Source organism: Pongo abelii, chromosome 3, assembly GCF_028885655.2.
Source record: "Pongo abelii isolate AG06213 chromosome 3, NHGRI_mPonAbe1-v2.0_pri, whole genome shotgun sequence".
NCBI classification, from domain to species: Eukaryota; Metazoa; Chordata; class Mammalia; order Primates; family Hominidae; genus Pongo; species Pongo abelii.
In genome coordinates this window covers 101,399,865-101,422,383 of record NC_071988.2, presented here as the reverse complement: position 1 = coordinate 101,422,383, position 22,519 = coordinate 101,399,865, and the positions used below count along the sequence as shown (strand labels likewise).

Sequence of the window (22,519 nt, the reverse complement as noted above, 5' to 3'; positions counted from 1 at the left end):
GCAGGCATCTTTGTCTAAATGATTTGTCTTTGATCAAGATGCACAACACTTTCCAGCTAAATATTTTCAAAGTGATAATAAAAACTTATCTTCTTTTAGGCTCAAAATTGGCTTAGAGTACATAAATGCAAATGGTGCCAGGTTTATCATTCTCTCTTATGCTGTTTCTTCCCTTCTTTTCATGAACTCAGTGAAAATAAATGACATTTACTCAAAGTATAGTCCTTAACTACAACAATAAAATTTAAAAACTTTCCAAATATTTGCTTTGAAGAAAATAGTCATTTATTGTCAAAGCATCCAACATACTCGGATAAACTATAAAGTTTAATAAATATTTCCAGGGATAAAAGAAACACATAACTATTCAGACTCCATTTCACTGGCACAAAATTACACTTTGTATTAAAAGAAAATACATATGTACATAATTGATGACATTCTTCATTGAAGTCCATTATCATTTCATTATACATGCACTTCCCCCTGGAAACTCAAATTGAATGGCGACCCCTCTTTATTCATTTTGTTTATTTTTGTAAGAACACAAACTGTCATCAAGAAATGCAGAAAGCATCTCACCCTCCTCCTTTACTTTATATCTAAAATAAATTTTGCCCTTACATATAATTATTACATCTAAATTGTAAGTGCTTAATAATTTAAGTAGAAACGTATGACAAATGCATCAATATGTTGCAATATATGACATTTTTAAAAATGTACCTTTGTTTTGGGGAAAGTGAAAATGCGTGCATTCAAAAGAAGACCCCCTCAAACAACCCACCCAATCAAAACTCCACCATCCTGGCTCTTGTGTGTATGTCTGTGTGTGTGTGTGTGGGTGTGTGTGTCCCGGGTAAATATTTGAATGAGGTTCCTGGGAGGAGAGGAAGTGTGTGTGCGTTGAGGGGGTGAATGTATGTGTCTTTGTGCAGTGTTTCGGGGTGCAAGGAAGCGGTGGATGTTCTCGCGTGTTTATTCCTGCAGGTGGCTTGACTGTGAGTGCGTGCGTGCGCGCGCGTGGAAAGCTGGGGTCCTTTCCGAGTCAATTATGCGAGGTCATGTGCCTGGAGAGGTGGTGGCGCTCCCTGAAGGACTCATTGCAGATGGGGCACTTGAGTTTCTCCTCTCGCCGCCGCTTCACCAAGGGCTCCATCGCATACTCCTTTTTGTGGTGCGACCTCATGTGGTACACTAGGTCGGAGGTCATGCGGAAGGAGGCATTGCACTTGGCGCACCAGTTCTGCGCGGGCAGACACAGCGAGGTGAAGGAGGGCGGCAGCAGCGTGAGCGCCGAGGGCAGCTGCAGCTGCAACGGCCCCGCGGCCGCCGCCGCAGCCGCGGCTGCAGCGGCAGCGGAGCTCTTGGGCCAGAAGGCGGTGGCGTACAGGAAGGGGCTCTGCTTAGGCAGGCCGCCGCCGCCGCTCGGCAGGGACCCGCAACCTCCGTTCAGGTCCGCGGCCCCCTGGAGCTTCACCGCTAGAGGGTCTGCGGCGGCGTGATAGAGTCTGGTGGGTCCCACGCCGTCGGCGGGGTGGCATGGCTCGAGCGCGCCCAGCTTCTGGCCCAGCACCAGCGGGGACAGCTGCGAGAAGGAGCGTGCTGGCTGCGAGAAAGCGCTTTTGCGCTCGTCCGACGCGGCGCCCTGGCCCCCGCCCGCGCCGCCTGCGGCCCCGGCGCCCGTTCCGCCCCCACCGCCAGTGCTGCCCGCGCTGCCCAGCTGCGGCACCGAAGTGAAGGCGCTGCCCCTCGCAGGACTGCCGCCCTCAAGCCGGCTGGGCAGCGGGCCCCCGGGCCGCGGGGCCAGCAGCTTCTCGGCGCCCACCGGCGACGGGGCCGCGGGCGTGGAGGAGCCGCCGCCGCCGCCGCCGCCAGCGTCCTGGTCCTCGGAGGCGACGCCCGCGCCGTCGGCTGTCCCCTCCTCCTGCAGGCTGGCCGCGCGGGCAGCCTTCTTCACCTCCACGAAGGCGCTGCGCTTCGCCTCGCCCGTCTCGGGACTTGGCGGCGCGAAGAGGCGGCCGTTCTCTTCCAGGCCGAAGTAGCTGCCCGAGGCTCGGTACTGCTGCGGTGTGCACACCAGATCCTCCTTGGAGGCCGGGAGGGGCCGCTCTGCGAAGCGGCCCCGGCCCCCTACCAGACCCGCGCCACCGCCGCCCTCCGCCGCCTCCTCCGGGAATTTCCTCTTTCCTTTGCCGCCGCCCGTGGCGATGCCGTCGGGACTCAGCTCCGCCTCCTGGTGGCCGCCGCCTCCGCCGTTGCCGCTACCGCTGCTGAGGCTCTGGGCTGGGGAGCAGCTGCTGCCTCCCCGGGAGTTTTCCAGCTCCCTGGCCAGGTTGTGGAAGTCTGTGGATGGCTTCGCGCTGCTGCCGCCGGCGGCAGCGGGTGGATTGCTGCTTTCGGGGGAGGGAGATGGGTAGTGGTGGAGGGGGCCGGCTTTGCAAAACTTGGGACCCGGGCCTAAAGGTGCCTCCTGCTGCTGCTGGTGGTCTTTGCCACCGCCGCCGCCGCCGCCCCCGTGGTCCTTGGTGCCCACGCCGCCGCCTTGCTCGTCTTGGGGACTTATATCAGCGCTGTGAAGTCTCTTGGGGCAGCGGAAACGCAGATGCGCCACATAGGGGAACTCAAACTGGAAACGTTGGCTGCATTCCAGGCATGTGTAAGGGGACGACCCTGCTTAGTGAGCAAACACCACACACACACACACACACACACACACACGCACACCACATGATTACTCAGCATCGCCCCCAAGCCAGTTTGCCACCATCCCCTTGACAAATCCACCTTCATTTCTCAGGGCCCGAGTGCCTGAGAAAAGAATGACCAACCTGATCTAACTTTCCCTCCTGATTTGGGGGGAATACAGCAAACAAGCAAGTTTCCTCGCTTTATCCTCACCTATCTGTTTAACTTCATTCCAGACTATATCTCAGAATCTTCCTATGGGACACCCAAAGGGAAGAAAGGCGCGCCAACGCGCCGGGTGAGCCCCTGCCGCTCCCTGCGTCTCTCCCCGGCTAGTTAAGGGCCCACACGCCGGTCGCGAGCCAACCTACCATTCATTTTGTTGTGGGATCTAGAGGGGCAGAGCAAGAGTAACTCAGTCAGTTCTTTCCCGTACCAAACTAGTAACTCCTCGTCTTTGGCAATCCTGCGGAGAGAGCGGTAGAACAGCTGTCCGTTTTTTATGTAGGCTTCGAGGTTCTGCTCTTCCTTATCTCTGGCCGATTGGACCAACCGCAGCCACATGAGACCTTCTGAGGAACCATTTGCTGCTGAGGTGTCTACCTGCGGTTTGAAATAAATGAAAGAAGACAAGAAGGAGAGGGGGAGAGGAACCCTCATGAGGGAATGAAATCAGAAGAATCAAGACCATTTCTTCTATGTTAGTCTTTTCCAAAAATTATCTGAGACCACGCTTCCAAAACTTTGGCCCAAGCTGGGACCTATACTCATGTTTGTAACCAGTAGGCAAGATAACCATTCTTTGAAACACTGCATCACTCATATAGTTTATTTAAGTCACCGTTTTTATATATTGGTTGAATACTAAATGAGGAAATTTCTTCTTATAATTTAATGTTAACCCCTTGAGAGTTTACTTCTAAGTTATTCCACATTACAAAGCTATGGAGAATTTTGTTTGTTTCAGAAATAAAGCAAGCTTAGATGTTAGAAATTATGCTATGGCAATCATGTTCCTAATCTTGGCTAGAACAATTAATAGCTTTTCTTTGTAAAGAAGAATAGGAAATGAGAGGCCTTTTATCTTCCAATTCAGACATATGGATTTGATGATGCTTTACTGTCAAAACCATTAACATTTTTATTTAAATACAAACTCTGGGCACTAGCTAATATTACCAAAGAAACTAATATTTAAGGGATGAAGAAGCCTCCTCAAATGGAAGGCAGATGTACCCAATACTTGTCAAAGAACTTGCAGAAACTAGTTAGTATGCAAATAGCCTCCGCCCCAGTGAAATCTCCCAGAGTTTAGGAAGTCGTGTTCATCACCAGGATAATCCAGAACTGAAGCACTGATTTAGATATTTCTAACATTCCAAATCAAATTTTGTCATTTATTCCAAAAAATCAGTTGACAATAATCTGAATTTAATTTTCCTTTTCTAATTTTTGATGTGTGAAATGGGATTGCTTGCATTATTGCATTTTTCCACAGGCAAAACCTATCTCCACTTGTCATTAGAATTATTTTTAGTCCATTTCCAACAGGACATTACCCTCATACACCTACACAGCTACAGTGGAGACTTACCCGAAAGATATACGGTACTGTTCTCTTGTCAGTAGACTTGAGAGCTATGAAAGCTATGCTGTCATATAGGGAAGTATGGCTCAGGACACAGGGACCAAATATAGCATTCTCAGGGATGTCGCAGGTGGTGTAAACGCTGGTAAAAATATCTGTCAGACATTGTTGGACAGCCTTGGCATCTCCATCCCAGATGCCTCGCTGGATGCCCGTATCCTCCATCACTGGAGATAGACACACAGCACAAGAAAGTGAGTTACATTACTGCTTTTAACGCCATTAACCCAAGCAGAACTGTCCAAATACTAGGTAGATTTTCCTTGCACATGCCTGATTTTTGCATAGCTCTTATTTCAAAATTAAAGCAGATAAACATGGCATATTTTAAAGATGAAAACTAAGGGATACTTGTTAAAATAATTAGAATAGTGGGAGATCTGGAGCTGACTGCTTGGGAGAAAGAAAAGAAAGGGCTAGGAAAAACTAGATAATTTTTGCATTACCTTGATGTTGGATTGGGTAGGTTTTGGAGGTGAAGTTCAAGGCAGAATTATATATGTATGTATATACACACACACATACACACACACACACACACACACACATATATAATTTTTTTAAGCAGCCTATAGACTTCTCTTACTGAAAGAAACTTCTAACCCTTGAGGGAAAGTGCCTGTCTGCCTATGTATTGAACTGGGTGCCTTCTTTTCTTCCAAAGAGGGGAGCAGCATTAGTGAGCAGGCGGAGACAGCGGAGCATGGCGAATGGATTTCAAGTGGAATGTCAGGGCCACTAATTCTGTGTCAGCTAACCTTTCTCTGCAGCCTACAAGAAGGGACGTATGTCTGCTCATTACCATAATCCAACACTGTTCCTCTGAGGCTTTAATTAAAAGCAGCAAGCAGAGGTAATTTCTTTTCTGGACATGCTTATTTATGGATGAGAGTGAATCTCGGTTACCTTGTTATACAAGGGGGTGGATTGAGTCACATGTGGCTCATGAAGTGAGCAGGTACAGGACAGGCCTAAAGTGTCCCCAGTCTGAAATACTGTGTGTAATGACTGGTAAATTTTCACTCCCCCTACCCCATATGACCCTTTTTGGGCGAGAGGGGGCAGCCCTGCTTGAGCACTCCTCAGTGGGCTCTCCAGCTGTTTAATCCGCAGCAATTTAGAAAGTAATGCCCCAATGGAGGGTTCTCTATTAAGCTGTCATAAAGGGACATTTTCCTTCCTCTGGACACCCCATACAAGACTTATCACTAAAAAAAAAAAAAACACACACACAAAAAACAGGTATTTAAATTTTTAAACTAGCTTTGAACTAGCTGCATTGCTTAGTATTTCAAACTAATCAAAAGATTCCTCCAAGTTTGTTGTTCCCTAATAATGTCACTGTTGGCAATTATTTATGTATGTTTTATATAATTAAAGTAGCAGGAAAGAGTAGATCTAATTCTTTTCCTGCAAAGCTGTTCATTATGGAATAATATCAGTGACATCTATTTTTATTTTAATTTATATTAACCAGTTAACCTTACATGTGTGATTACAAGGTGTGCTTTTCCCCCCATTCCAGCTAACATAGCCTAAAACTTTGGTTAGCCTCATTTTTCCACTCATCCTCTTGCATCCCCCAAATGTCAAGTGTTGGGCTGTATCTCCCAGACAGCAGAAATAAGGGAAAATATCCATAAAGTAGAAACTTTATCATTCTACATCATCTATCCCTGGTCATTTTTACCCCATACAAGGTAGACCTCCTGATTTTTTCATTTCAAATTAAAATACATTAAAAAAAACCCCATAACCTCTCATCTCCTTTTCAACGGAATCCTATTCTCCTCTTTTCAATTTCCTTCAATTCAGCGTTTTATGCCCCACTTTCTCTCTTCCTTTTAAAAATCTCTTTCACACAAGCATTTCATTGTGCCGGGAGGTCGCCCCGTCACTTCTGGCAACAGCAGGGACACAGTCATTAAAATGCAGTTCTACCTAACAATACGGCAAAAAGGTCCTCACTACGCCGCGCTAATAGCGGTCGGAGTCGCAGCGCCAGGCGCCACGAGCCTCAAGCCCATCACAATAACCGCTGGGCAAGAGCCTAGGAGCGCCCGCCTGCGTGCGGTCGCCTTTGCCACCCAACGTTTCACAGCTCCGTGCCCCGCTCCAGGCCCAGGTTCTTATCCGCCTGCCCTGGGAATATACCCCAGAGCCGGTGGGGCTTTCTGAAAGCCGGTCGCTGCTGCCCGCCACTAGCCCGTCCCTCTAGGCAGGCATTGTCTGGCGGCCGCGCGCTCCCCAGTCTCCGGTTTCTCCGGCAAAGTGCTCCCCACCCGCTCCTCCTTTTGTACAATATTACTGGCAGTAGAGAGCCCCTCAAGAATTATTTTTCTCTCTCTTCTGGATAATAAGGAGACGGAAGACATAATGTTCTACTCTTTCCACCTAACTGTCTTCCTCCCATCCCCCTTCCACATCAATGCAAATAGACTTACCAGGAATAAGGTCGGTATAGAATCTCCCAGATAAGGCCACCTGGAACCGGGAAGATGCAATCGAGTGTTTCTTTTTGCCTATTGTATCAGTGTATTTCCATGTCAAGAGGTGTTGGTGTTGCCGCCTTTTAGGCTCTTCCTGAAGAGATAAGAGAGAGATGGAGAGATGGGGAGAAAAAGATTGGGGGGTGGAGGGAGGGAGGGAGAGAGAGAGAGAGACGGAGAAACGGAGAGAGTTGTACAGATGGACCCGATGCAGTGACTGACTGGCACGCAGACACACACTTTTTGTTTGCTGCACATAATCTGCCCAATGACGCGTGACAGCCCACGTCCCCTCCCTTTAACTCTTTGCTGGGCCAGGCGCTCCCTCCGGCGCCGCCTGCCTCGCAGCTTTTTCCCCCGGCCTGCCCGCGCCCCGCAGATCCTGAGCGCCTACCCCGGGTGGCAACGCCTCTCAGAGAGCGTCCCGGCCCACCTCCTCCTAAAGCTCGGGCCCTCTGGGACTGCTAGGAGGGGAAAATCGTTTCAGGATTGGAAAGGAAGGTACCAAAATGATTGGAGAGGGCCTTTCCCCGTTTGACTAGGCACTTGGAGAAGCTATGACAGAGAGCTGGACACCCAGCGCGTGCGGACCCCGTGCGTATTTCCCCGGAGTTCGCATTCGGTGAAAGGGAGAGGGGTGCGGTTAGCTCCAGGGATTCTCTAGCCCTGGAGCCACGGCTGATTTGCGCAGCTAGTTGCCTGGGGGTGATAAACGGGCGTCGTCTCTCTTCAGGAGTGCCAACACTACCAAGCTTCCCCCTGCAAAATTCAGAAAGGATGCGCTTTGGTGAGAACTTGGCTCAGCCTTCCGGTGGCTTGGGAGATGAGGTTGGAGTGAGAATGTCACCAGACCTCGGAAGGGGACATAACGGTACCTCCTAGTCCCAGGACACGGGTACGTGGGCGGAGGTGGGGTGTGGGAGGTTGGTGGGAAGAGCGCAGGTTACTGGACTCGAACAGTTCCTGTTTTTTTTGTTTGTTTGTTTTTGTTTTTGTGGGTTTTTTTTCCCCCTCTGCTTGGTGCGTTCTGAACAGCCCCAGAGGGAGTCCTATAATGAGTGCTGTTGGCACTCTGAGGTCTTGGGGTTGGGGGGCAAGGGTGATTACAAATAAAAATGATTACCAAGATGGGCTCCGGAAAGCTTTTCACATCCAGCGGGTGGTGGTGGAGGAGGGGATGGAGTTGCCGAGGCCGTCTCGGGAGCCTCGTTTGTGCGCTAAGCCACTTAGAGGCGCTGACTTGCCCCTTTAGTGCAGCAGCTGATTCTAATGACTTGAGGTCTTTAACAGCCTGCAAGTTGACTCCTTCAACGGGGCTGCAACACTATTTCGCTGGGGGATCTCGGGCTTCTTTTTCACAGTTCAATTCTCTACTCCTAAAGGAAGAAAGGCCTTTGAGTGGTATAGAGAGTTTCTCAACTCCTTCAGCCCCACCCACACCACTACTACTTTGAAGTGGGCAATCTGTCAGCATTAGGATAAATTGGATTGTGTAGCTAGCTAAAGTGGAGGAGGCAGAACCACAACTTAAGGAGACAGCCTCGTTGTTGTTTTTCCTAGTGTTGAAATAATGTATTTGGAGAGTTGGCAAAGAGAAGCTTACCATGTTAGTTTGATCCTCTCCCAGCTTTGAGACCCTTCTCTGGAACTCAGTGGGGTATTGAGGCTTTGACAGCCTGGTAACTGCAGTCCCAGGAGGCCAGGGGAGGATTTCGCTGAGGAGAAACAAGTGCAAGGACTTTCCCGTGAAGTTCATGTTCTTCCTTGTTCTCTCTCTCTCTCTCTCTCTCTCTCTCTCTCTCTGTGTGTGTGTGTGTGTCTGTGTGTGTGTATTTCCTTCTCTTTTCTGGTCAGTACCCCAGGCAAGTTCCGAATTGCTGCCTAGAACTAAGCTGAAATTCACAGAAGGAAGGGCTGCAAAATCCCCATATATTGAGAGAAAATGGGGAATCCCTTAGTTTTCAGGTTAGCTGCTGACTTTTCAAAGAAAGCTTCTTGAAGTGCAGTTTTATGTACTTTGGCTATGTGCAATTTTATCTACTTCGGCTAAGGGTGACTCCCAAGGCTCAGTGCAATGAGGGCTCTCTCACATGCCTGTATATAAGAATCTGCAGCTGTACTGAGCTACCAATTGTCTTCTGACTGGTTGCTCCATTGAATACTAGATTCACTTCTCTCTCTCTCTCTACACACACACAGACACAGACACACACACACACACAAGTATGGACACATTGTCCCCTAATACTTCTTTAAAGAATGGGTGGAAGAATTAGAAATGTGAAAATAATGTCTCAAACATCTAGAAAATAAACCTCAGGTTTGAAGAATAGTGGCCAGAAACTTAAGTTAATTCAGAGTAGAAGAAAGAAGAAAAATAAAGAGCAGAAGAGGCACGGTTGTAAACAACTTCAAGTTAAGAAAGAAAAGTAGCCATAAGAGAGTCATGTGGTCCCTCAGAAACTACAGACTGATAAATGCAATATGGTGTGTGAGGAGCAGTGTTTAAGAACATAATTTCATTAATCTGCTGAACAGAACACTCCTTAGTGCTTTCTTTTGTTGTTATTTAGAGAATTGGAAGTTTATCTCTCAGGAAGAGTCATCTGTCCATGCAAGCCATTAAAAAATTATCTTACATATTGTAAATATATAAGCCTCTACTCCAGAATGTGGACATTTAGAAAATAAACTCTAAATGGAAGGCATTTTTCTTGTGCCTGGCCTTTCTCTTATTAAATATAGAGACCATTTAAACTATGTTTCTTTTGAGGTACTAAAACCTTGACTCCAGTTTGTATAAAATAATGTTTTTGGTACTTAAGTTGAGGGTGGAACAGCTTGACCTTTTTAAGTCTTAAGCTAGAAAACAGCGACAATTTTATACATCTGAGAAGGGAGCAATTTATTGAGAATCTGGCCAACAGATGCTTCATTTCAGTTTCACTTTTTTGCCCTCTAATTAATTTTTTCCTACTGCTTTCAGGTAAAGATCCTTAAATATAAGAATTTCTCACATTTTATGAATCTGACCTACCCTTTTTTATTATGAGTTAATTAACTGACATAACAAAACAATATAAGTAAGATTTAGTCAAAATTCTTACTTGAAGAGTTTTCTAGTAATTTAAGTGGTACACATTTTGCTTGGTAATATAAATGTCCTAAATGATAATAATTAATAGGGGATAAAGAAAATCTACAAATTATTTTTATTTCTGTAGAAATTTATGGGCTAAAATGGTACATAAACTACTTTGAAATCACTCTGCATTAATACTTACTGGAATTCACTGATACTAAATGAAGGGTTGAGGCATTTATTCAGCCTCAGACAGTACTATAAAAATGTACCTAGTCAATAGTTTTATGTAATTCACATGGAACAATGGGTTTATGCATGTATTTGGAGCTCTCTTCCCTAGGATTTTATTTCCAATTAAGTGATTAGAAGAATGACAATGAAGAGTGGGTATGTTCACCTTGTTCCACTTTAGCAAGGCTCTTTGGAGTCCTGGCAAAAATACACATGTAGGAAACTGTAGTGTTATTTTGGAAGAGTGGGCTGGAGAGAGGTTGATAAATGATACCCCAGGTGGCTTTTATGACCTAAGTGAGAGGGTGAAGAAAGGGTAAGAAAGGGAATTTTAATTCTTAGCGAGTATTAGAATGAGGAAGAGGAAGAGAACACTCTTTCTCTTCCCAGGGTTGAAAAATGGAGCCCAAAATATTTCAACTTCTGTGATAAGAGGCAGGTAACATCTCCAGGAATAATTCACGTAAAGATTATTATCCCACGAGAATGAAAACACACTGTTTTTCTTTTTCTATATCTTTCTAGGTCCTGGCTTACCCACCTCTAACTCTATTGCCAAAGCACTATGCCAGCAAAGGCTTGATTGTCAAAAGAGTATGGCAATTCATGGTGAAAGAGGGGAAAAAACCCACACACTGGAAAATAAGAGGATGCCAGTGGAGCAGACAGTGGCAGCTCCTTCCTAAGCTTATTAATTTCCCACAGGGAGGTCTCTGGAAGGGGCTGTGAGGGTTGAGGGAGGCAGAGAATAGATCTTCAAGGAGGAGTATTGCATTACCTAGCCTCACCATTCAGAATAAAGAACTTTTTAAGGGATAAACTTTACTGACTACTTGTACATGAAAGAGAAACAGAAATGATGGGCTGGTCAATTAAGAAAAACACCAGGCCTGCGCCAAAAATGTTCAGAGGGTTGTTAACTCATTTTCTACCACTTTGCCTTTATCAAGAGAATGATACATGGTGGGTTTTTAAAAAGACCCAGAGGGGTTTGTTTATTTGTTTGTTTGTTTTACATTTTGGTGAGTCGAGAAGAGCCATGCTTGCTGAGCTGGATAAAGGATGATGTGAGGCAGTGGGGTGTGGGAAGGGGTACTCTTTTTTTTATAAGTATACATTGCAAACTCAGTTTGGGTCTGTTCCTCACCCTAAGTATTGTAGTTGGCTCACTGGGTATTACATGAGCAAATGTTTTCCAGGCTGGCCCTGGGAAAGCCAGAGACTCAGGGTTGGGTAATTTTGTAGCCTGTAACGAAGGCCTTCAGGCTCCCAACTGCAGGGATCATTACTCCTGACTCATACTTTTCTCTCTTGGGCTTTTCCTCGTAAATAGTCCTGCTTTTAATCCTGCTTCTCCTGAAGCTACTAGTACCACCATTATCATTACAATGATAATCTACCTTTCTCAAGTTTAAAACTTTCTCTCTGAGCCGTTCCCAAGTTTTACTTACATTTGTGTTGGAGTTCAGCTGAGAATGGGATAGTCTTTGAAAGCTATATGTTATTATCTTCCCCTCCTGGATCTGGGTTGTAGTCAACTGGCTTAATGGCCTCTGAGTATGACTTTTAGAAGGGCTAGCAAACCGAAGTGACATTGTGCACAGCTACCAACAGATATGAAAGCAGTGCCTCATACTCATCTGTGTGAGTGTGACCTCTGAACCAAATCCAATATCCACTATTTTGACCCCCTGGGTTCTCCCAAATTTTATACTCTTCCCCAGATGAGTGTGTAAAGATCTGGCAAGAAAAGGCTTGGATTTTTGTCAAATCTGTAGGCTCCAAAGTTTTTCTTAGACTTAGACACCACACCCTTTGAACGCATCTCAGTGTGAAGGGGGTTGACTGGTTGTAGCCAGGTCTCCATCAGTCACTCTGAACCTCCTTACCCTCTGGGTCAGGATTTTTAGGCAGACTGCGGATCAGGGGATGTCTAGCAGTCTCAAATTGGTGTCCAGCAGTCTCAAATGAAATTTTGAGAAGTCTAACTCTAGGCCTTGGGAATGTGACAACATTGAGAGGCTTTACATCAAATTTCTTCACACAGCCAGGAGAATGGACATCATCCCAATTCAGTACTTGTGTGCCACCCTTTTCCTCTCTGTTTTAGGTGGATTGTAATTCCTGAGTTAAATAAAGAGGCAACGATAGACACACAGCATATACATCCTGGGCAGACTACACTCCTTGACATCTAATCCCAGTTAGCTTTCTGAGGTATGGACTGTAAGAATTTAGGCTGCTTGGGAAAAAGCAGCAGAAAGCATGGCTCTTCTGGGAAAGAGGTCTAGGCAGGGGACACAAATGTCCAGTACTTGGAATAAACCCATGGTACACTTTCCTGAGGCCCAAAGAGAGAGACATTTCATTTTCTCAAGGAAGAGAGAAGCGAGAGAAAGAAAGTAAAAAGAAAGGAAGAAAGAGAGGGACAGAGAGGATTTGAGAAGTAGATACCAGTTAGGAACCACAATAGTGATTATTTACCATGTATTAAAGAGTATTGGAAATATGGTTCAATTTCTTCACAAATTATGCTCCCAAACTGCTCCCTTGCTCATATTGCCAACTGAACTCTGAGTGAAAACTATCTTTCATGATTTCAGTTCAATTAATCCCAGCTGTTCTGTGATTTAATCCAGGGGTATTAATTTAGCATCAATGGGGGATGTCTCCCAAAACATTATATGAAGAGGTGTTAGTTTTCAGAAGATTTTCAAAAACACTTGAAAGCTACCAATGTAAGTCTTTCCTCACTGCTAATACTTGGAAAGGTGGTCTCCTTAAAAAAATTCAAAGATCAACATGTCACAAATACAGCAACATCATGACTACCATAAACACTTCTGGACTTACATTATGAAGTGGAGGCAAGAATAGGCAAGGATTATAACATATTTGTTCTCTTGAACTTGCTGAGCGAAAAGCTGCTTCCCAGGCTGATTTGATAGTATCTGTAATGTAATATAGTAACCATGGTATTATTCATAATCTCCTTTTAAGGAAGTTTAAAGGAAAACTCATATTTTTCAAAGAAATAATACCCAGAATTGCTAAATAAAACACTCATACATTCCTAAGAATAAACATGTTGAATATAATGACCTAGAGATGTTGAGATTTGCTAGGCCTAGAATTTAACTTAGGCCTGAATAACTTTATACCTGAGCAGAAATGGTCCTCTATGCATATATGGGTATGGGTGCGTGTTTGAGAAGGTTGGGGTGAATGTTGTCAAAGGCAGCAATTAAAAATAAGTTTTAGGACTGTCATTTTACTTGGATGCTTGTCCATTAAGTAGCCAGTGCTCTTTTTTGGATGTTTTCATGTAAGATGGTTTTGAGAAAATAGTTTGTGTGAAGTCATACAGAACAGCAATTGGTCCCAAGGGAGCAAATTGAATAGAGTTATAAAGAATATATTTCCTGAGTATAATATTACTATCTAATATCTTGTGTGTGTGATCAGCTACCCAACAGCATTATCTATATTCTAGAGTCAGTTTACTGAAGTCCTAAGACATCTATGTTCCAGATAAGTGGGGTTCCCCTGAACTTGTGAAAATACCCTCTAGAAAGCCAATGCCAATGCACTGAGTGCAACGAGTTTCATTTCTAACCTGGGGGACGGAATTAGCTGCTCCTCCTCAAGGCCCCACACAGCTGAGTTTGAGTCCTAAGGTTGGGAAGCAAGACAAGGCACAGAAGTGCCTGCTAGACTCGGACACTTCCTGATGTCTACATTGTCCGGTGCCCATGTCTTAGTGAAAGGTACAGCGACAGAACTAAGAGTGCAGAGAAGGCCAAATCACGGACTTCAATGTTGGCAAATCAGGTTTCCCTGGGAAAGATCCAAGGAGGGCAACGCCCGCACAGTATCAGGAGGCGCAGACACGGATCACATCGTTTGAGCTGATTCACCAAAGAGTGCAGAGCCCTGACACAGGAGGCTAACAGGGCAGAACAAAACAAGCCATCATCTGCCCGGCGTCGCCCTTGTAGACGCACAGTGCGCAAACCGTGAATGTGGGGCAGTGTGGGGCCAAGCGGCGCGCTTGGTACGCTCCAAATGAGCCCCGGGCGAAGCAGGGAAGAAATGCAGTTCCCAAGGGCCCGCCACATTTCCCATGTTCTTTAGCCTTCCATCGGCAATCAGTGCCATCACTTGCTTCCCGCTAGGTGACCACTTTACCTGCGGAAAGGCGTTCCAAGGGCGGGGCCTGCGGGAACCTAACACTCTTTCCACCACCCTCTCTCCCTGCCTCTGTGCACGACCTCGACCAGCTGGTCGCCTGATCTCGTTTAGCAGGGCAGGAGCCTGTGTTCCCATTTCTTAGTAGCTGGGCTGTCGGTGACCTAGCTCAGCCTTGGTTTTCCTCCGGTTGAACTGAAGCTGGCAAGAGCTGCCTCCCGGATCGCAGTGAGGACTCTAAGGGAACGAGGGCGAGCGCGCTTTGGAAAGCCAGTTGCTGAGCAGATGGTAAGGGATCACTTCCAAGAGCCAGGGCTAGTTTCATTTCAGTCTTGGACACGAGATGGTCTCAATGCCTTCATTAATGAGCATTCTCCTTAGAAGTCTGGAGAAGTGACCCAAGAAGAAGGACCAACAATTCAGGCTCAGGAAAGCCCACAACTCCACAGAGGAACCAGGACTGCATGGCTTCGAATCCCAGCCCCCCCACCCTCAGGTAATTTAACTGGTCTGTACTTCAGTCCTTCATCTGTGAACTGAGGGCATTAAAGGGACCCCTTTCATAAGGTTAGGGCTGAGGTGATACTTAGCAAGCAGAGAACGACGCTTGGTACATACTAAATACCCATTTCAGACCTGCCTATTGTTACTAACACTGCCTTTGCTTCCTCATTAGAAAACTAAGAACTGTATTGTGCACCCACTTTCCAAGTGACCCAGCGAGGGCTGAGGATTTCCCGAAGCTTCTAGGGAGAAATGGAAGGAAAAGCAGTCATCCTTTCCCTCTTTCCCAGCCCGCACCGCGCACCTCCCACCCCCACCCCCACCCCAGGTTTAATGGAAGAGCAATCAGTTTGCTGCGGAAGGCCTGCCCGGTAGATTGATATTTGACTTCCTTCCTCCCATGCCCAGCTTGCAAGTTCTTTCTTTAGGACTGGTAGAGGCGCCAAGGGTCAGGGTCGCAGTGCCACGTTAGAAACGCCGATAAGTCAGACTGTTAAAGGCTGATCCGGGCGACTCCGTGGGATGAGAAGCATGTGAACACGTTGATGGTAAACTCCAGCGCCGCGGCCAAAAGCCGAGTTCTGGGGGTGGGCAGAGAAACCTGGGAACCGGGCCTCCCAGCGCGGACCAGGGCTCTGGGCCCCCTAGAGCGCGCGTGACCTCCCCACTCCTGTGAAGGGCTGTGGCTCAGATGCGGACCGGGTGGATGGCTCCAGCCCTCCCCTACACACCCAAGTCCCGGAGCTTGGCAGGACGAGGTAACTGGTGCCCGGAGGCAGCAGCTACACCATTGGCACTGGAGCTTTGTGCAGGGCGGGTTCCCCCCGTGGCTGCCCTCACTCCTTGTCCCAGCGCCCGCACGCTGGCTTCGAGCGGAGCACTGTGGGCCGCACGACAGACGGAGCCCCCTGTCTGGCTCGCGATGCCCGGCGGAGCCTCCTTCTCCTAGCCCACGCAGCTTCCGCGCAGGAGCAGCCCTGAACGGGAGCTTTACGTTTTCCCCACGCGCACCGTCTCACGTTATATGAAACTTTCCGCCCAGTCTAGGACTGGGGATCAGGTAATAGCGGTCAGTCGTGGGTTCCCAGTTGCTCTTCCTTCTGAATGATCCAAGAGGCAGTGGTTAAGAGGTTGATATTTGGGATTTTGAACACTCAGGTCTGAACCATGGGTCTGTAATCTCCTACCTGTGTGTTTGAGCAAATTACTTAACCTCTCTGAACTTTAGTATCTTCATTTGTAAAATAGTAAAGACAACGTCTATTTCATAGAGTGGCTATGAATATTGCAGGTCAAGCCTGGGTTCAGATCCCAGCTAGGCCACTTGCTTGAGTTAGTTAGCATCTCTATGCTTTTGTTTCCTGTGAAGCAGGGGGATCTGTGGAATAGGGATATTATAATATCTAACATCCATAACATCATATTTAAAGGGTCAGCATAAGAATTAAGTGTGATGAGGCTGGCAGAGCATTCAGCCTAGCACAAAAGAAATGCCCAAAGTTTAAAGCATCTCAGTGTCTTCTGCTTTGGAATGCTGGAAATAGAATTTTTAAAATCTCAGCTCTCTCCTCCCACTTTTTTTCCTCTTTGGAGAGAAACAAGATGCAAAGATGCATGTCAGTGTGTGGGGTGGTAGTGCCTGGAGAGTTGGAAGGAAGTAGCTTGTGGTAGAAAGTTAGGTGACCCTTGTGGGAGCTGAATGCCTGTCCTCCTGGCCTTTTGTCTTTAGTGTTTAGGTACAAGGTAAAAGAATTGAAAAGGCAGAGAAAAGGGACTTGGAACATGAAAGACACTCAACAAATGTTTCTTGAACAGAAAATGACATTTCAAAAATCAGGGAGACAAAGAGTCTGTCTGAAATGGGAATGGAGACCCAGAGCTGGGATTGACTGCCATCACTTGGTGCCAGGTTGCTAGTAGGCATCTGGGGCTCCATAGGAGCATTTCTGAGTGACTTTGTTACAGATCTCAGGAAGGGGGGTGACATTACTCTAGAAGAACAGACTCTGAGGACAGGAGGAGCAGGAGGTTGCATTCCCCTGCATATAGAGAAGGGGCACAACCCAACAACAGACACGGAGCAAACCCGACTCAAGAGAAGTTAGAGAAGTAAAACTCAGGTGAAGAGAAGAAAAGAGAAACGATATGGGCTATCTTGGGGTGAATTAGGCCTGCAGTATAGGGTTGGACTCTGTATATCCCCCAAACCTTAGAAATTCAATTTGGAGCCCCAAACCCTAAATTCGCAGATATCCCCTAATTATCTCCATAGCTCAGACCCTTTCAATGTAGAGAAGCATACCTGCATTACCAAATGCCCCATCATTTCCCACTGTCCTTCAATACCAGTATCATCCTCTGACTTCAAATGGGAGCTCTTAGCATTCTTTTCTGTTCTTCATAGATAATAAAATAATGGACAATAATATTTTACCCATCAACTAAGAGGACATTAAAAAAAAACATGGCCCGAAACAGCATTCAAGATGATATTCTTCTGCTTTTTTTCCCCCCTGAGGGCAGAGAATGCTGATACAGTAACAACCTGGGGTATTTCGTAAACTTCTGGCTCTTAGTCCACTACCCTGACTAAAAGGTGCTGTTAGCAAAAAGGAGAATAAAATAAAACCAATTCCTCAGTGTTCTACCCCGGGGGCAAAGGAGACATTGGTGAGAAGGAGCCACAACTTGGAAAAAGATTTATTTTTCCTGGCCATAAATCTCATCCCTTGTTCCTCTGCCCAACAAAGCATGATAAAGTCCTTTTCCATAAAGTATTCAGTATTAGAGCCACAAAGCTCCCCCAATCAGTAGCCATCTGCTTCTACCATTAACTGCTGCTCGCGAAGCAGGGAAAGCAGCAGCAGAGAAAGGGCACCACTGTTAGGCTGCTGGACAAACGAGGAGCCTGAATAGCTTTGGTTTTCCTTGTGTATCTGTATCTATAGAGACAGCAAAAGAAAGGCCGCATTATATTGATACAACAATTGTAAAACAAAACACGGAAGAGGCATCTAAAGGGCAATAACGCATGCATCAGGGGTCCCCAGATAAAAGGGGCACTAACAGATTTATAGAAACCTTTAATTGGTTTTCAGTTGAAAGCTAAAGAGGCCAGGGCGTAGCTGTGAAGAGTGGCAAAGTGCTCTCCTTCAGCCCTCTGGAGGCGTGATCGATTTCATGAAGGGAGAAAAGAGGAGACCCTACCCGCCCAGAGCTGCTTCTTCTTTGAGGGCAGGGAGCAACTCCACATTAGCAACTTTCCTCTTTGGCCAGGGAGTTAACTGATCTGATCTTGACAATCTCTCTCTCTCTCTCTCTCTCTCTCTCTCTCCCCCTTCCCTCTCTCTCCAGCCCGCCTTCTCTCTCTCCCTTCTCTTTCTTCCTCCCTTATTTCCTCCCTTCTTTCTTCCCTCTTTCAGACCAGTAGGTAAGTGGAAAGAGGAAGGAAAGGATGCAAAAGTAAATCTAACATTCCAGTTCTGGAAAAAAAAAAAAAAAAAAAAAAAAAGCTCCTAATAAGGCCCAGACTTTAAACCTGTTTACCCGCTAGTAGGGAGGCCTCTGAAAGTAACAGGAGTCTGACTCTTATCCTACCCCATCCTTCCTCTTCTCCATTTCTATAACAAACCAGTCCTTCCTTTTCTATACCAAACGGGAAAAGCTAAGCGTCACAGGAGTCTCTCCACTTAGTGCAGTGAGAAGTTTTCCCTTGTGGCCACCGGGTTTATTTCAGAGTGGATCTCTCCATTCAGCCAGTACCGCGCGCCTTTTCCTTAACCCCTTCCTGAGCAGCCAGCGGCAGCGACGGTGGCCCCCGCTAGCTTTGGTGGACAGCGCCCACCCATGCAGCAGCCTCGGACGTCCGTCCGTCTGTTCCTAAAGCTAATTTATTGGCCCGACCCTCCATTATCATTTTCGGCTTCCTAATTAATCAACGATAAAAGGCAATGACGCAAATTACGATTATGAGGGAAGTGGAAGACGGTTTTGAATAAAATGGGAGAAGGGAAATATAATTAATTGAACGACATGATAGTGAAATCTCAAGTGCGAGAAACAGGCCCCAAGGGATCAAACTCTGAACTAGGCCCCTCCGGTTGTCCTAGTGCCCTCGCAAGGGGACAGCCCCTAAATTAAGTCACATGGGCCCTAAGCCTTCGTAAGAGACAGAACTGGGTTCCCACTCCAGCTCCCAACCACACTCTGTGCCTGAGGCCCTTCCTCCAATCCTACCCCTTCCTCCAATCCCCATCACTCACTTTGCCGCCGCCCCTGTCGATTTTCCGGGCTCCTTGCCGGTGAGTCCGCTCCACTTCAGGACCGCATTTTTATTGAAGTGCACCCTATTATTTTGCTAATGAGTTGCGGGTCTCCTCAGTTTCCCTTCTGTCCTTGCACATTCCTCTAGCGAGGCTTTTTGTGAAATTGCAGGAAAACAAGTCTAGTAGGTCAGAGATCGCATTTGCTCGTGTAAGGGATTAATAAAGCTCTTGTCTGATGCTGCTTTTTAGAATTACGTTCGGGATTAAAAGACAGACTCAACACAGGCACACATTTTGCATCCGCTGGTCGTTGTGATTAATTTTTCCGAGGGGATTTGGGCCGGGAGCTTACGGAACGTGCTCTCTGGGTCTAAAACCCGACGACCTCGGCGCACGGGCGAGCGGAGGGTCTGGGGGCACTGTGGGCACGCGCCAGAACACTGGGGTATTAGAGAGGACATCTGACGGGCGCGGAGATGCCAGCCACTGCGGCCTTTCAATGTCCCTTCCCTCCCTTTCCCCACCTCCAGCGCAACTGCTTCTGAAAAAAAACGGTGAAGACTGTCCAGGGAGGCTGTCTTTAGGGTTTTGGAGAGAGGTGGGGAGGTGGGGGGAGAGAGAGAGAGAGATACTTTGGACTGTCATGACTTTTCGGTGGGAGAAAGGGGCTCAGTACAAAGCCACTGAACTTTAAGCATCCGTCTAGCAAGGGAAATCCCCAGCTCTGCATTCCAGGGAAGCGCTGCCCCAAATGCATAATTCACCCCCCAATCAAACAGTCGCCGTGCCCCGTCCCCCGAAAAGAATGACTTCAACCTCTGAGAGCTGCCATTCTCAGGGCTGCTTTCGCGAGCACCCAGGGAGGCACCTATGGAGAGGAGCCAGAGCCAGAACCAGAGCGTGAAACACGTCCATCCCCTCCACACTACCTCCCGGCGGGCGACAAACCCTCCCCCCCGCCAGTGATCAGAAAAGAGAAGGAAAAGTACCGGGGTGCAAGCGGGGAGGGAGGGGGAAGTAAGAGAACAAGGGCAGAGAGAAAGAGAGAAGAAGAGAGGACGAGGGAGCGGGGAGAGAGAGAGAAGCAAAAAGGAAACGAGAGAGGAGTACAATTAGAACTGAGAAAAATGGGGAAGGGCTGGTCGCGGTGGGCGGTGGGCATTACCGCTTTCCAGCGGAAGGGGGCATCTTTGCGGCGGAGGGAGCGTTCGCCGGGGCAGAGCCAGCCCTGTATCCCCGGCCCCGGGGTGCTGGCGCCCCCTTCTGGCTGCTGTGTGGCAGCTCCCTGCTTCTCGCGGGTGCTCTGGTCCAGAAACTGTTCCGCCCTCCACGCCCAGGATGAAGGGGCAGAGGGGAGGAAGGTCAAGAAAGAGAGAGGGTTGGGTACTGGAACGCTCAGGCTCCTCCTAACCCGCCCTTCGCCTGCCCCGCGGCTTCCTTACCTGGGGACTGTGGGGCTCCTTCCCCGTGAGCGCAGCTACTGCGGGCCCCTCGGCGGCCGCGCTCCCACCCCAATCCGAGCCTGCCGCGGAGCCCGTCCGCCTAGCGAAATGGCCCCGGTCTCTGCTGCAGCAGCTGGGAGGGAGGGAGCGACCGCCGGCTGCTGCCGAGCGGCGTCTGGGGGCCGCGAGCCGAGCCCAAGGAGAAGCCATCTGGAGCCTCGGCAGCGGGCGGGGGTGGGGGTACAAGAGAAGGGGCCAGGCTGCTCGGCCCCAGGCGGGCGCGGGGCAGGGCTCTGGCGTGGGAGTGGCGCCCAGTCGCTCCAAGTACTGCGTGTGTGTCGTGGGAGGGATGGTGTGGGGAGGTGTGTGAGGGTCACGGCCCCTGGGGAGGAGGAGCGGAGGCCTGCCGTTCTCAAGTCCCGCCGATTACAGGGCAGCCCGGTACCCGCAGGTTTAGCGAAAGAGAGGGGACCCTCCTGGCAACCACCAGCCCCCTCCAGCCATTTTCCCTCCGGGGATGGAGAGCTGGGCGAGGACAACCCAAGCACTCCTACACGCTCACGCACCCGCTGTCCGTCAGAAGTGGTTTGCTCATTTTCTTCTCTTCCCACCTTGTCCATCCCACTCCAGGAAACATTCCTCCCCAAACAACACGGATTTTTGGACGCCTCCACCTTGAGACAGCTACTTCAGCCAGAACGTGGGACAGGCACTAACAGGATATCACCCTTGGGGATAAACACGCTCCAGTTTCCTGTGGACGGTGGAAGAGGAAAGAACAGGAGAAGCTGCCAGAGGGATGGGGTGTGGGAAGCTCATCCTTGCACGTTTAGACTAGGGAAGAAGAGAATATTAGGGGATAGGGGGAGGGGGAGGATGGGAAGTGTAGTTTTTCCCCTTCCTTCCTTTCATTTCAGATCCCATTAGTGCTTTTATTTCTTTAATTTCGAAAACTATTTCCCTTTCCTGAATCTGGATGCGGGCAGGGAGCGAACTCAAGGAAATGATGAGCATGGACAGGAGATATGTCCTGGGAACTCAAACTCTCCTGCTTCGCCACTGTCTCTGAGAGAGATGCCCTGAGCCTTAGCCCAATGTAAAGAGAGCTGATTGGGTGTATGGGCAGTGGCGGGTGGTCTGAATAAGAAATAAAATAAGGGAAAGCCAGATCTACTCCCATCCCAAAGCATTAAAAGACGCACCTCCCCACCCCCCAGCTGTCTTGTGTCCGGCAGAATGGCATTATGTAAAAGATCTGGCATGTCACCCAGTGGCACATCTGGTAGGTGTAGATGGCATTCATTAGCACGGGGCTTCTACTCTGCAGCATGCCAAAGCTCTGACAGAGATGCCCGCTGCCAATCATTCATTGGCTGCCAATCCCCAAGCGCGGCCGGGCGGGATGGCTTCCTTCCACCCTGGCACCAGGAGTGCAGGAAACAATGTGTTGAGATAGAAGAGATGAAAGTGGAGCTGAGGATGCGAGGCACCCAACAGATGTATCCCGTGAGGAGATAACAGTGCTAAGAGTCATTTAGCAAGAAAGCATATGCAGGATCTCAGGAGGGAGGCTTGGGCAGGGGGTCTGCTTGCCTAGGGCTAAGCTGAAGGAAAAGCAGGGGAGCCCTTTCAGAAACCTGAAAGTTGAGGTTGCTTCTCTAAAAACACACAAAGACCAAAACCTCAACCCCCTAAGTGTAGGATTTCCCCTTCTCTTTGGTTTGTCACTTGTATCTCTTTTTATCTAGAAAACTAACTACCTCTCTAAAGGTCAACCTTTGTCATGTTTTTTTCTGAGGACCAAGATGAAGAGCACCTTCCTGTTTTAAATTTTGCATAATTCTCATAGACTAGTAATTTGGGGGCTAAGGGGAGGAAGACTGTCAGGATATCTTCAGTGCATCGTAAAAGGCAAAGGTCTTATTTCCATTCTTAGCTTTTCAGAGGGGATAAAGATGAACAAAGGAAAGTAAGGAAAT

The 22,519-nt window shown here is 48.0% G+C and overlaps 1 protein-coding gene and 1 long non-coding RNA gene across 12 annotated transcripts; one reads left to right on the top strand and one right to left on the bottom strand.

The window, feature by feature from the left end:
* Positions 1 to 284: 284 nt before the first annotated feature.
* On the bottom strand, positions 285 to 21,234 carry PRDM8 (PR/SET domain 8). Of its 11 annotated transcripts, none has more exons than XM_063723480.1 (8): positions 21,107 to 21,234; positions 12,995 to 13,092; positions 7,949 to 8,201; positions 7,331 to 7,584; positions 6,781 to 6,919; positions 4,283 to 4,503; positions 3,060 to 3,291; positions 285 to 2,676 (listed from the first exon to the last, which is right to left on the bottom strand). In XM_063723480.1, the coding sequence occupies exons 6-8, from the start codon at positions 4,499 to 4,501 to the stop codon at positions 1,049 to 1,051; spliced, it is 2,079 nt and encodes a 692-aa protein (XP_063579550.1). In that variant the 5' UTR covers positions 4,502 to 4,503; positions 6,781 to 6,919; positions 7,331 to 7,584; positions 7,949 to 8,201; positions 12,995 to 13,092; positions 21,107 to 21,234; the 3' UTR covers positions 285 to 1,048. The 11 variants fall into 11 exon arrangements, with proteins under 11 accessions (XP_063579550.1, XP_063579548.1, XP_063579545.1 ...); XM_063723478.1 differs by lacking the exon at positions 21,107 to 21,234 and adding an exon at positions 20,541 to 20,650; XM_063723475.1 differs by lacking the exon at positions 21,107 to 21,234 and adding an exon at positions 19,096 to 19,589.
* Positions 15,152 to 22,337, top strand: LOC134761289 (uncharacterized). Its single transcript, XR_010139736.1, has 2 exons — positions 15,152 to 15,381; positions 21,171 to 22,337. It is a non-coding gene; the product is annotated as an uncharacterized LOC134761289 (long non-coding RNA).
* The last annotated feature ends 182 nt before the right edge of the window (positions 22,338 to 22,519 follow it).